General features: G+C 55.3%; 1 protein-coding gene across 1 annotated transcript in view; it reads right to left on the reverse strand.

The window, feature by feature from the left end:
* LRP1 (LDL receptor related protein 1) overlaps positions 1-14,158 on the reverse strand; it is an 86,951-nt gene that overhangs the window by 65,893 nt on the left and 6,900 nt on the right. Inside the window, exons 2-6 of the mRNA XM_015559767.1 lie at positions 12,333-12,455; positions 9,473-9,610; positions 7,644-7,763; positions 6,353-6,481; positions 5,971-6,234 (exon numbers count right to left, since the gene is read on the reverse strand). Coding sequence (XP_015415253.1) covers positions 5,971-6,234; positions 6,353-6,481; positions 7,644-7,763; positions 9,473-9,610; positions 12,333-12,455 — 774 coding nt within the window. The remainder of the gene's footprint in view (positions 1-5,970; positions 6,235-6,352; positions 6,482-7,643; positions 7,764-9,472; positions 9,611-12,332; positions 12,456-14,158) is intronic.

Below are 14,158 nucleotides of genomic sequence, written 5' to 3' on the forward strand. Positions count from 1 at the left end.
ATGCACACACTCCCACGCACACACACACACACACACACACACACACACACACACACACACACACACGCTGGGCCACTCACACAATTCTACGGCCAGCACAGAGCTGGGCTCAGACTGGGAGAGGGCGCCTTCGCCTTCTTTCAGGGCTCCCTCTGTCCGTGGCATGGGGGCAAGTGGAGTTCTGGGATCGTGCCCGAAGACCTGAGCATTCTGGCCCCACACACCCAGAGGGTTTGCTCTTCGTGGTCCAGCCTTCTCGGGGCTGACCCACCGCAGTGCACCCTCCAGAGGGCTCTGGCTTAAGGCCCCAAACCCTGAGGACAGGAGAGTTTCAGGTAAACCCCGGTGGGTGGGAGAGGCTGTGTTGTGGGAGGAGTTTGGGGGGGCGGGGGTCTGGAGTCCTAGGAGTTAGGGATTCCAGCAGAGAGAAGGCCGCTACGACGCTGGGAGGGAGAGGACAGACCGCAGCCTGCCTGTGATGTCGCAAAGGACTTTCAGTTCCAGGCCCCAGAATAGACCTGGGGTGTGTGCTTTTATACGCTGCACCCTCCCTAACCCTGACCCCCGTGCTCAGCACCCTGAGCTCCCCACAACTCCAGTTTTCTCTCTCCGTCTCCGTCACTCACAGTGTTCAAGAGGCATTTCCCTAAATAGTGGCTGCTTTTCCAGAAAGAACAGGCCCCACCCCATTCCCAAGAAGACCCCAGCTTCAGCTGCAGGATTCCAGTCGCTCTCCCTAAAATAAATCCCGGGAAGGACGGGGCCTCTGAGCCCTGAGGAAATATCCTTAACACATCCACACACCCAAACGTTGTAGGGTAGGGTGCAAGGACCCGGGGTGAGGAAGGAGAATCCCATTAACCATAACCATAACCATAACCTCAGTGAACACATTGCATCTGGTCCTTATTTCAGGAACCTCCCCACCTCGCTCATCACTCTGTTCTGCCCTGGGCCCAGCCTCAGTTTGAATCATCATTCTGTCACCTCCTGTGGGATGATGGGCAAATTACTGAATGTCTCTGAGTCTCAGTTTGCTCATCTGTAAAATGGGATGGTGCCTTAACAACAGCACATAGCACAGGGCCCGGCCGACAATAAACAAGGCACAAATGGGAGCTATGGTTTGTACCATGGTCCTCCTTCACCTCCATCCTTTCCGTCCCCACCTTTCCCACCCAGTTACCATCTGTGCCTCCAGCCAGAGCCCTATGGCCTCCTGACTAAAGGTAGACCCTCCAGGTGGGCAGTGTACAGGCTCCCATGGCCCCTGTAGTTCCATTTTCCACAGCCTGTTTACCTGACTACAAATATTGAGAGGTCAGGGCACTTTTATCTTTGTCCCCAGCTCTTGACACACATGTACTGATTCATTCAACAAATATTTATTGAGTCCTGAGTCCTCACTCGGTCGTCCTAGCCTCGGGACATCACTTTTTCCCTCCCCTTTCCTGCCAGAACCCTCCTTCGCTGGCCTCTGGATGCCCAAGACAGTGGGAGAAGACATCTGTCTGGTAATCCTCCTGCTTGGGCCGGGGAGGGCCGGGGGGATGATCAGGAGTCCGGGGCTTGGCAGAACATTGCTAAATGGCATGTCCTCACGATCCTGCTTCCTGCCAGGTCCTGACTTCAGCTCTTCTTGTTCCACCAGCAAGTCTGGGACTCGGCCACACAGTGTCACCTCTGTCCCCTGGGCCCCTCCCTGCTCAGAATTCCACCTGGGGGCCGGGGGGGGGGGCGGTATGCCCTGCTTCCTTCCCCTGCCTGGCCCCAGTCCACCAAGTATTCAGTCTTGGGATGAGATGGCTGGATTCTGCAGCTCTGATTCAGAATCAGAACCAGGTCTTTCCGCTGTTGAGAAATCCTTACTGGGCTCTAAAACACATCTCTCTTGCTTAAGTTCCTTCCTCTGGCTTGAAAACAGTAGGGAGGGGGTGTTGGGAGCAGGCTGGGGAGAGAGGCGACTTCAAGGAGACAGCGGGGGAGAAGACAGGGCTGGAGCTATGCCAGAGGCACAGGGCTGTCCCTGGCCTGGGAGACGGAGGAGGGCTGTTCAGAAAACGCAGAATGGGACTGGGAAGCAAAGGCACCAGGATGGGGAGGGCCCAAGGCCAGAGCGGGGTGGCTAGAGCCCCTCACGATTCTGACACCCTGTGGGTACGAAAGGCCAAAGGGGAAGCTGGCTTTCTTACATGGCCTGTCAGGGTCCCAGAGGTAGGGGATGGGAGGCTGAGAGGGCGTGGGGTGTCCGTTCAGTGGGAAGACAGCTCCCCTTCCAGCTGGGGAAGCCAGTTCCTCACCGGCTCAGACGCTGCTCTCTGCCCTCTCTCTGCCTTCCCTCCAGACAAATCACTGCCCCATTTCCTGTTGTGACTTTAAATGCGAGCATGCACACACACACACATTCTCTCTCTCTCTCTCTCTCTCTCTCTCAAAGAAAAGTGAAGTTGGCCAGCTGGAATTGGGGACCCATTTCGCAATGTGCTGCCTGCAGCCGCCACGGCCTTTTCGTCTTCCTAGGGGGTCTGCCTCCTCCTTCCCGCCAGGAGCAGGGGAGGAGGCCCCAGAACCTCCGAGAGCCCGTCCAGAGCGCCCCCTCATCCACAGGCCAAAACTAAGTGACTCCGCAAATCTTATTTCCTTCCAGGCTCTGTCGGCAACCTTGGAACCGCCCTTTACCCACCCTCCCCTCACACACACACCTTCTCAGGACCCAAGCCTGCTCCTGCCCTTATTCTTCTCACAGTGGGAATAACCTCAGAACTGAAGGGACAGGGCAGAGGAGCGCAGGCAGCTTAAGGCACGCAGGCCTGGGGGGAGGGTGGAGCCGGGAGACTTGACCTCAACACTGCTCAGCCCAGCATCATCCTTGCAGGGGGTGGGAGGGCTGCCAGGCCTGTCTCAGGGACTTCCAGTTGACCCCTCTGGGCCTCAGTTACCAGAACTTAAAGTCTTTGGCGTATCACTTTCAAAATAGTCACCACGTTTATGTACAGTTGTACTGTTATTTACCTACTAGTTCTTTAAATCAACGTATTTTGCTGCATCCTAAACAATCTACAAAATCATAGATTTGGTATGCTAGTTACAGGAGTTTCCTAATGAGTATTCAATAAAAACATAACTACAATAATAAAAACTGCACATCTATGTGCGACGGAAAACCAAGGCATCCCTGCTTTGGGAGAGGCAGTATTAAAAACCGAGGGGTTGGCCCTAGCTGGTTTGGCTCACGTCAACCTGCGGAACGAAGAGTCCCGGGTTTGATTCTGGTCAAGGGCACGTGCCCAGGTTGCGGGCTCGATCCCCAGGAGGGGGCATGCAGGAGGCAGCCAATCAATGATTCTCATCATTGATGTTTCTATCTCTCTCTCCCTCACCCTTCCTCTCTGAAATTAATAAAAATATTTTAAAAACAACAACCGAGGGGCTGGCCTTGGGCCTCCCTAAGAGTCTCTCGTGACTCACGGTCATGTTCTCAGTCACGGAATCAGGGTCCTCAGAGACCACCCATCCAGCTGGGAGGATGGGCCTTTGGGCGATAGCCCCGGAGGGTTGGGGAGGGATCACCCCAATCCAGGGCAGTGGGAGCAGCCTCGGCGTGGGTGAGGGAAGAAAGTGCGCACACACACCTCTCAGGATGCTGGGGATGTTGCTCAGTGGGTGCCCCCACTCTTGAGTGCAAACAGAGGGAAGGAGCTGGGGCCAAGACAGGGGCCAGTCCTCAGCCTGCTCCACAAGCCTCTCCTAGAGGCTGCACTGACCACTGGCCACCCCAGGCCTTGGAGGGTCCTCTAGGGCTCTCAGGGCTCAGAGCAGGTCTGGCTCACTCGCGCCCCAAGACCCAGGTCTTACTTCCTGGCCTCCTTTCTACTCTATTTCTGTGCCCCGAGTTTTCGGTGGGGCAGGCTCCCTCTTCTTCCCACACCAGCAGGCGGGCTTCCCTTGGCCTCTTGGCCTCGGAGCCCCCGCACCTCTCCATTGTCAGACTCCTCCCTCCCGCATGGGACTCAGCCCAGGGGTCTGGTGGAGGTCAGGGTCAGGGCCAAGAATGGGATGATTGCAGGGAGGGCTCCCCCAGAGGGCAGGGAGAAAGCAGGAGAAAGCAGCAGCCTTTCTGCTCCATCCGCCTGGGGAGCTAATGACAGGCCAGCAGCCCACTGCCAGGTGAGCGCCTGGGACCAGCCACCCTGCACACCAGGGCAGGCCATTCAGCCTCTCCTGGGAACGGGGGATACACTGGGGATGTGGGGAGGGCACTAGGGGAGAGACACTTCCTATTACCTCAGTTCAGGGCCCATAATTAGTTTGTGGGATGAGAGCAAAACAATCATCCTCAGGGTGACAGCCAGACATTCAGGCGGCATGGGGTGTGGGGTGCAGGCAGGGCAGGGGGGCAGGAACAGAGGCTGTGGCAAGAGGAACCCACTTCTTCACCCCACTAGCACTTCTCCCCAGAACCTTGATCTCTTCCCGGCGCTTGGACTCTGCCCCAGAAGGGCCCACTGAGCCTAGCAGACTGGGAGGCAAGGCTGTGTTTGCCAAGGGAGGGATACCCGCCTGAGGTTATTTCCGGCTTCTCCTGGGGAGGAAGGCAGGAGAGGGGCCAGGCCAGAGCAAAAGCTGAGAAGGTTCCCATCAGGGCACCCCTCCCCAGCCTCCTGCCCACGAGCCCATGGTCTGGCCTCAGGGCCAGGGAGGGAACTACTGGAGCTGTTTGCCCAGACAGGCCTATTAGCTGGGGCCATCGACAAGGAGCAGGGAGAGGGGAGATGTCTTACGGGGTCTCCCCCCAACCCTACCCTGTTTGCCATGGGGTTCCCTGAGCAGTCCACCCCCGAGAGCTCAGCCATGCATGTGGGGCAACCCCAGCTCGGTACTCCAAGGAGAACCTGTCCAATCACAGGGGAGCGTTGGTCACCAGCAGCCCGAGGGCACCACTGGGAAGCTCTGGACCTGAGGTGTGGACAGTACGATGAGGCCACAGAGGGCGGGGCTCTGAGAAGAACATCTGCTGAAGCAGAACTAAGCCCTGCCTCTTCTCAGGGTCTTTGTCCTCTGTGGGGATCATCACACAGGAACCGATAAGGAACTTCAAGATCCAGACAGGCCCAAGGCTCACAATACTGTCTTTTGTTTGCCACTCTCCAGCTACCTCTGACTTTCACTTCAATTTATCGGATCCGAACAGACAATCTCAATCCCATTTTGCAGATTAGAAACCAAAGCCGAGTGACAGGGAACGCTGGTTTACTCAAGGTCACAGATCAAGTTACCCTCCCCAGCGGTCGGATCAACCACAGGCCCCATCGTTCCCTCCGCCCTGTGGTGCATTTCCTGGGAATGTGATGATGCCAGATGTTTTGTTTGTTTATATAACAGCATCTTGAGCTGAGCAGGACTGCTCCAAGCGCTGTATCTATGCCCTGGCCCCATCCCCAGGAACACCCCTTAGACAGCGAAGTACAGCCTAGGGAGGGAGCCCCAAAGGGAACATCCTGAGTACCCTAAAACACTCAGGGGGCCCCAGCCTCACCGCTCCTCCTCTGCTCTCATCCACCGCCACACTGTCCCCCAGAAACAGCCCCAGGATCTCCACACCCGCCACAGCAGAGGGTCTATTCTGGCGACATCATGAAGACAGACCAGCCATTCCCTCAGGCGCTACCCCGCAAGGCTTCTCAGCCCTCGCTACCCCTTCCAGGGAAAGCCCCTTGGAAACTTAATCAACACTCTTCTCTCTGAGAAGGGACAGTCCCTGGCCTCTGGAGATTGACCGGTCATTCTTCCTTTGAGGACGTCTCAGACCGGAGCCAGAAAAGCATGGCCTGACTCTGCCCCTGTCCCGGCTTCTTGTTTAGGTTCCAGTGCCTGACAGGGGTCATCCTGTCTAACCATCAGCTTCTGCCCCAGCCAGGCCCCCCTTCCCTAGCCCTTCTGCACCCTCCAAACTGGGAGCAAGCGACTCACGGTGCAGGCTGAGGGAGATGTTGATGGTGTGCTCATCCACGAAGCCCTTCAGGCCAGGCATGCGGGCACACTTGAGCTGCGTCTGGGCAGCACTGTCCCCGACGTGCACCCAGCACACAGTCTCGTTGGCGTAGCTGAAGTCCATAGCTGTGGTCTGCCGTGTGCTGGTGGGCGTGATGGTAGACACTTGGGCCCCATTCAGGTATGTGGCCAGGATGTTTTGAGAGTTGGCAATCAGCAGCACAGGGGGCCGGTCTACCGGCTCTGTATGGAGGAGAGGAGGGTCAATGCAGCCAGGGTTCCTAGGGCCTCACAGGCTGTTCTCCACCCAGGAACAACACTGAGGGCGCCTCTCCCTGTGGCCACAGGGGACCCCACCCACCGTTCTTGGCCTTGCAGGAACGGTTGTCTGGCTGCAGCAGGTAACCTTCCACACAGCCGCAGGTGAAGGAGCCATCTGTGTTGGTGCAGAGCTGGCTGCAGGTGCCGTACACCGAGCACTCATCAAAGTCTGCCAGGAAAAAAATCCAGGGCATGGTCATTGGCAGGGTGATGCGAGCAGGGAAGTGTGTGACCTCAGACACTACCACTGGCCATCCCTACAGCTACGTTGGAGGACACTTCGGCAGAATGTTATAACAATAACTGTGCAAACTCACCCAGCAAGTCCAGACTTGGAGAAAGGCACATATGTGCATACCATCCATTCATTCAGAAAACATTTCTTGAGTGCCTACTCAGTGCCAGAACTGTCCTAGGCTCTAGGGCTACCGCAGTGAATAAAACAAATTCAAACTGTTCCCGACGTAAGACTTAAATTCTGATGGTAGATGGAATACTGTCATAATAATAATAAATACAAAAGGAAGATAAATTGTATTTTTCGAGCTGCTAGTGCACTGGAACGTGACTGGTGCTATGAAAAATATTAAGCAGAGAAAGGGGAAAGGGCACGCAGGCGACCGGAGTGTGATTTTAGAGTGGCCGGGGGTGGCCTCCCTGAGAAGGTGGCATTTGTGCAAAGGCTCGAGGGAGGCAAATTTAAAACAGAAAAGTTTGCATTGTTTGTAACAGAGAGAAATTGGGAACATCTTACTCATCAATAGGGCGATGGCCAAGTAAACTGTGGTAACAGGCATCCATCACAGCGGTTTTAAAAGGACGAGGTGGATCTCTACGTATTAACATGGAAAAATCTCTAGAACATGCTGAGTGAAAAAATTGAAAACAGATATGTACAGGAAGATTTTATGTAAAAAAGAGCAGATGCGCATAAACAGTACTTTCACTGGGGTTTTCCATGAGTACATGCGCACAGATGTACAGAAAAAGCCCCGGAAAGAGAGAGAGCAAACCGGTAACAGAGCTGATCTCCACAGAGACGGGAAAGGGACCAGGAGTGAAGAGGATCTGTCGAAGTGGACTTTCGTTTTATCTGTCGTGCTTTAATTTTTTTTACAAGAAAACTCACATGTGACCTATATCATTTTAAGATGAATTTTTAAACGTCTGGTGGGAGCAAGTGGGCTCAGAGTCGTACCCGTAGGCTATATATAGGGCCTGTAGCCACGCCTCCTCTCTGGCACCTTCCATCTAACTTTCTCCTACTCCAGCCAGGCCCACTGGCCCTGCCTCCCTCTTCCCACCACCATCACAGTAGCAGCTGCACTCACCTTTGCAGGTCTTCCCATCTGCCTGCAGCTGGAAGCTGTTGTTGCAGTAGCAGGTCGGCCCGTTGAGTGTGGGGACACAGTGGTGCTGGCAGCCCAGCTGAGAACAGTTGCCTAGGAGCTCTGTGAGGGGCAGGAGGCACACACTCAGGCCCTCAGACCTGGCCCCCAGACTGTACCCTCCACCCAATTCCCGTCAACCCGTCAGAAACCACATTCAAGGCCTGCAGTGTTGGAGATGAAAGGGGCTTAGGAAGCATCTACCGTATTTTGCAAGTGGGGAAATTGAGACTCAGAGAGGGTATAAGACAGGCCCAAGGTCCAGGTCCCATAACCAACTAGGGCTTACAACCATCTCCCGGCTCTGGCCTCCCCCTGTCCCATGGAGAGAGCTGTGGTCGTTTGTTGGGCTCAGAGGGAATGTGGGCAGTGAGTCTTATTCCCTGCATACGCCTCTTATTTGCACTGCCCGGGGACTACGATGCCGGCCCCAGGGCTGCGGGGGAACGGTGGATATGGAATCGAATCTTTCCCCCACAGGACCCCAGCTCTGGCTTGGAAGCACCCCTGCAACTTCTCCCTGGAGCCCTGGAGGCTCTGAGAGAAGCTCAGCGAGGTCCAGGCGGAGGGGGGCAGGAGGGGCAGTTCGGTTCCCTCCGGATTCTTCTCTCATCTTCCTCCTGCCACTGACCCACTTCCACGGGGGAGACACAAGGGAACGAGACAGGAGGGGGAGAGGTGGGAACAGCGCCCCCCCCCCAAACCAGCGACCCAATTAATGGCCTTGCGTGGGGCCAGGCGGCCTGGCCACAAAGACCCCTTTGTCCAGCTGCCTCACCCCCCCACCTAGGAGTGAGAGCTGCCCCAGATGCTAAGACGTTCAGAAGCACTAAGCCTGCCAGGCAGAGCTGGGGTGGGGGGCCCGACCCCAGTTACTCCCTTTCCTCCCCACCTCCACCCGAGAGCCCGAAGGTGCTGTCTGTCCCGCCTTCCAGCACAGAGCGGGTAAGTATTGTTTCTTCTGGAGAATCTAGAAGAGTTTCTCTTCTGGATATGGTTGTGGGGGGGGAGGGGGAGGTGTTTGAGGAGAACCAATGTCTGTAATATCAGAAAGGAAGTTCAAACCCTAGGTTTTGAGGTTCTTTGTTGTTTTTAAAACCGAAAAGGTATTTGAGGTATTCAAAAGGAAGCACATTTGAACATGCACCATCCGCTGAGATGGGATGTGCGCGGTAACTGAAGTCAACCCCTGGGCCCACACTGCACCCCATCCCAGGAGCTTCAGACAAGAACACGCAAAACCAACCAAAGGAGAGGATTAAAAACCTTCCACAAACTCCCTTGCTCCACACTCCCTGCCCTGCGTGAACAGGACCCGGAGGTGTCTCCTCCCACAGGCCAGGGAAGCAGATGAGCAAAACTTCAGCCCCCCAACCCCAGCTTTCATCACACAGTCTGCTCTTCTCTGGTCATACTCATGTTGCATATAAGAAACCATTTGGAGAAAAGGTCCCACTATTTACCAAAAAAAATATATATATATATGAAAACACTGATCTCATGTAAAGCTTTGTTTACAGGTGGGAAACTAGGGTCTGGAGAGGGGTACCGACGTGTCCACGCACAGAGAGAAGCCCAGGGCAGGGTCCGTACTTGGACAAGCTCCAAGCCCAAAGGCCCACAGTGGCAATTCTATGAAGGGGCATAGGACAAAGCTTATCCCTACGGGAGGTGCAGGGACAGTGCTCGGATGGCAGGCCTCCAGACCCCGCAGGTGCCCAGCTGAGAGCTCACTGCTGCACCTGTGAGGGGAGAGGGAGAAGAGCCCTTACCTCGGCAGTGGGCCCCCTCGTCCGAGCCATCCATGCAGTCCTGCACCCCATTGCAGAGGCGGGACATGGGGATGCACAGCTCAGTGCCCAGGCAATTGTGCTCGTTCGGCTGGCATCGCTGGGCCTTACTCTGCGGGCCTGGGGGCAGACGGAAAGGTTAGCATCACCACGCTGGCAAAGCAGCTGTAGCTGGCCAGCTGCTCCCTGGGAGAGGAAAAGGGAACTGAAACTCGGGTTTCAGACATCTGCATTTTTGAGATCTAGGAGGCCTCAGAGTTAGTTAGACTCTTCCATCTAGAGCTCTTCGACACAGCAGTCACACCTGGGAGCAGCTAGGTGGAGGGGAGAACGCGGCTTTCAGCCAGGAGTCCACTCTTCCAATGTCCCCCGCCCATGGACCCCAACGCCTCCACATTCCACACTCAGGAGACAGGCCAAGGTTAGGAGCGAAAGGTTCGAATGAGCCAAGGAAAACAGAGTCCATGGTAGAAAAGCTCCAAAGGCAAAGAGCATCTCCTTCCCACAGCTGCCCGGGCCACAGAATGGGCTGAGAGTCGGACGGACCGGGTCTTCCGGAACCGCACTGTGCAGTATGTAGCATCAGCCGTAGGTCACTACCGCGCACTTGAACTGTGACTCGTTGAAAATGTAAGCATAGAACACACACTGGCTTTTGAAGACTTATCGCCACAAACAAAAAAGAATGTGGCCCAGCTGGCGTGGCTCAGTGGTTGAGTGTTGACCTATGAACCAGGAGGTCACGGTTCAATTCCCAGTCAGGGCACAGGCCCAGGTTGCTTGCTCAATCCCCAGCAGGGGATGGTCAGGAGGCAGCCAACCGATGATTCTCTCTCATCATTGATATTTCTCTCTCTCTCTCCTTCTCCCTTCCTCTCTGAAATCAATTAAAAAAAAAGAATGTGAAAGATCTCATGAATACTTTTATACGAATATTATACTAAAATGATTAAATGTTGGATACAATAAATAAAATTAATTTCACCTGGTTGTTTTTTCCTTTCTAAATGTGGCTACTAGAAAATATTGAATTGCCTTATGCTTTGCATTATATTTCTATTGGACAGCACTATTCTAGATCCCCCAACCCTTCTATCTTGCCTGATAGAAAGATTTGGGAAGGGTCAAAGGTGGAAGCCCGCTGGTGATGTCTCTGGTACTTCCTTTGTTGCCCAAGAAGATGGACTTGGGGTGGCTGTTGAGCTCCTCAGAGAATCGTCAGGCCTTGCAGGCGAGGAAGCTGGCTGAGCCCATGAGCTGGAAGACAGACTACTGTGTACTGGCTCGCAAACCCGGACGGGGTGTGTGAGAGTGTCTCCCTGTGAGTGACTCCTGTGTGCCTGGGCAGGAGTCTGCATGCACAGGTGAGGGCGGTGTGTGGTGTGCAGTGAAGGGAGATCTGTGTGTCTCCATTTCCACATTCTTTGGGGATTGAGTCTGGTTTTGTGTGTGTCTGAGTGCTTCTGCGCCTCCCCGTTTTGAGTGTTGACTCTGTGTTGCTGTAAGAACATGTGCTTTTGTATATGTCGGGGTGGAGGGCGGACAAGTCAGTGCCCAGGAGAGGCTGTGTGTGTGATGGGTCTGAGTGTAAGAGTGGGGATGTGCATAAGGTGGGGTTTGCTTCAAAGGAAGAATGGATAAAAAGAGCCAGGTCTGGCCCCTCTGCAAGGCTTTCTTAATCCTTAACACCAGGCATCGGGTAAGAAATGTGGGGGTTAAGGTGGCATCAGACAAGGAGGCACTCCAGGCTGAACCACCCCACCATAGACACTGGTAGAATATCCCTGGCCCCCAGTCCTCCAGGGCAGAGAGAATTGGTGGCTCCCTTTCCGGCCCTAAAATTACCCCTGATAATTACGGGTAAGGGTGTGGGGAGAGCACAGGGGATGGGGCTGGAACAGGATAAACCCAGGAAAAAGAACAGAGACAGACCGAAGAGTGCTCGGGCACCTAGACCCTGGCCGAGATTAACAAAGCAGGGGAGAGGCTGAAGGTGGAGACCCCAACACTCTGCCAGCTGCCCAGGATTCTGGGGTCCAGCCAGCAAGTCCTCCACCCCCCACCTCCCACCCCCACTGGCAGAGTAAAAGCTGGGTGGGGACCTTTCTCCCAGTTTAAACAGCTGCCTCTGATTACACCACTTACTGGGGGCAGGGGAAGGCGGGGGTGGTGGGAAACGCACAGGGGTGGGGCTTCTGGTGTAGAGGCTGAGCAAGAGTTGGTGGCCTTTGGCCTGGGGCTCTGAGGACAGAAAGGGGACCCGGCTGGACCCGTGGGCACTCAGCAAGGGTCGGGAGGCTCTGAGGTTTTAAAAAGAAGGACAAGCAAAAGAAAAGGGAAGTTGGGCTCTCTCCTTCCAGGAAAAATGTCGGTGTGGCCCTGGCTGGTTTGGCTCAGGGGATAGAGTGTGTCGGCCTGTGGACTGATGGGTCCCGGGTTCGATTCCGGTCAAGGGTACATGCTGGGTTGTGGGCTCGATCCCCAGTAGGGACCGTGCAGGAGGCAGCCAGTCAGTGATACTCTCTCACCATTGATGTTTCTATCTCTCTCTCCCTTCCTCTCTGAAATCAATAAAAATATATTTTTAAAAAATGTCAGTGTGGAAGGCTCGCGGAGCAGCGGTAGAGTGAGCAATCCCACGTGCCATTTCTGAGCAAGCCAGGCACCCTGCCGGGCACAATGAAGGGGGGAGAGGACAGTTTTAGCTGTGTCATGGACAAACAATCACAGAGCAAGGTCTACACCAGGCGAGAGAGCAGCTTGTTCTCATCCCAAACTTCCTGGGCCAAAAGGAAAAAGATAAGTCAGGAGCTTTGGGGGAGGGACCCAGAAAAGTACTTACAGATCTCAGGGGCCTCATCAGATCCATCCGGGCAGTCCCTCTCACCATCACACCGCCAGCCCTTGGAGATACAGGTGATCTGGTCTTTGCAGGCAAACTGCTTGGGGCTGCAAGTCTTGGGGACTAGGGGCAAGGAAAGAAAACGGGGTGTAAATGAAGGTTGAAAGCCAACTCTAGGGTCCTAAAGCCCCCCGTACAGCTCCTCCTCCTTCCCTATCATCAGTCTCCATTTGGCCCAGACTCTGTGAGTCACAGCCCATGGTGGGGGGAGGTGGCTGTGTGTCACTCCTAGAACACAGAATACCTGTGGTGGGGGGAGGGGGAGGATACAGGGAGCACACTTTACTGCCCTCACCCAGCTCCTTAGCTGCCTGTCCAGTGCGCCCCTCTTCCAGCCCTCAGGGTCAAAGCTCTTGCTGTCTGGGTCACTCTTGGCCATGCACCAACACCTGCAGCTTTGCTGACCCAGAGGAAGGACGGGGCATTTACGGAACATTGACATGTTTTCTCTTATCTTCCTCTCCCTCCCACTGCAAGCCCAGAGCTGATCTTTTGTAACCTCTCTGCTCCTCTGTCCTCTGGGAACTCCTGGTCCTAGGAACCCATCACCCTCTCCCCCATCTCCAACTCCTAACTAACCACCAGGCCCCCAGACGGGAAGTGTGTGGGTGGGGGGTGCCCTTGGTACACCCGGAGGTTGGAGATGTAGCTTGGAGACGATATCAACAGAGTTACTGGAGGGCAAGACTGTGGGGAGGGGAGTGGAGGGTGGGCAAGGCAGGGGGCCCCACCTCCACCTCCAGTCTCTAAAGACATAGCCTCCCTTGTGCTTAGATCTCAGGGAGGACTTTCAGCAGATGTCCCCAGAGATAAGAGGCACCTAAGGACTGCTCAGAGTGATGGCGTGGAAAGCCGAGGCAAGAGAGGGCTGGGGGCCTGTGGGAGCTGATTTCAGCCCAGCCAGACCATGAGGTCGCTGCATCGGGGCCTCTTCGCGCTGTCCCTTCACCCCCACCAGCTTCCCTCTGCTCCACGCCACCTCACACCTCATCTCTAAGGAGGAGGAATTAAGAATATAACACTAACTCCTATCACGGGCCCAGTATGTGCCAGGAATTGTGGTAAACCAGTTCTTTCTCTGTGTCATCTCATTTAATCATCTTCCCCACAATATGAGACAGTAGGTACTACTCCTACCACCATTTTATAGACGAGGACACCGAGCCTCAAGAGGGTGGGGGGGTCACATAGTAGGCAAAGGACAAACCAGGGCTCACTCAGACTTGAGCCGACTCTAAGCTTTTAACCAGTGCAGCCTATTCCAGCCTCCCCATTCCCACTAAGAGACACCCCAGCTGTCCCAACCCCATCACCAGGCCCCCCATGGGAAGGAAAGTCCTCCCGGCCCTTTACCCCCACCCAGGGCTGGCTCCCAGCCCCCAGCTCTTCATCGCCTTTCCTCATCCGGTGTCAATTCCATTTCTATTCAGCGGGCGTGCCCTGGAGACCAGCTCTGTGCCAGGCACTGCCTAGGCACCAGGGTGCCAAGGAAGAGTAAATGCCCCTCAGGAGCCTCAGGTCCCTGGGCAGGCAGCTGCACACCACGACCTCGAATGCAGGGCAGAGTGGGACGGAGTCTAAGTAAAGTATGTCAGGGCTCGCCGGGAGGGACAGAATCTGAGGGGGGCCACGTGGAGATGTCCTCCCTCCCCAACCTCCGTCGCTGGCAGAGGGCACTACACCCAGGCCCTGACCAGGATGAGAGCCGAGTTCAGGAAACACATCAAGGATGGCCAGGCCGGGCCCTCCCCCCCCAGAGTCCCCCT

Source organism: Myotis davidii, unplaced genomic scaffold (assembly GCF_000327345.1).
Source record: "Myotis davidii unplaced genomic scaffold, ASM32734v1 scaffold1134, whole genome shotgun sequence".
Lineage (NCBI taxonomy): Eukaryota > Metazoa > Chordata > Mammalia > Chiroptera > Vespertilionidae > Myotis > Myotis davidii.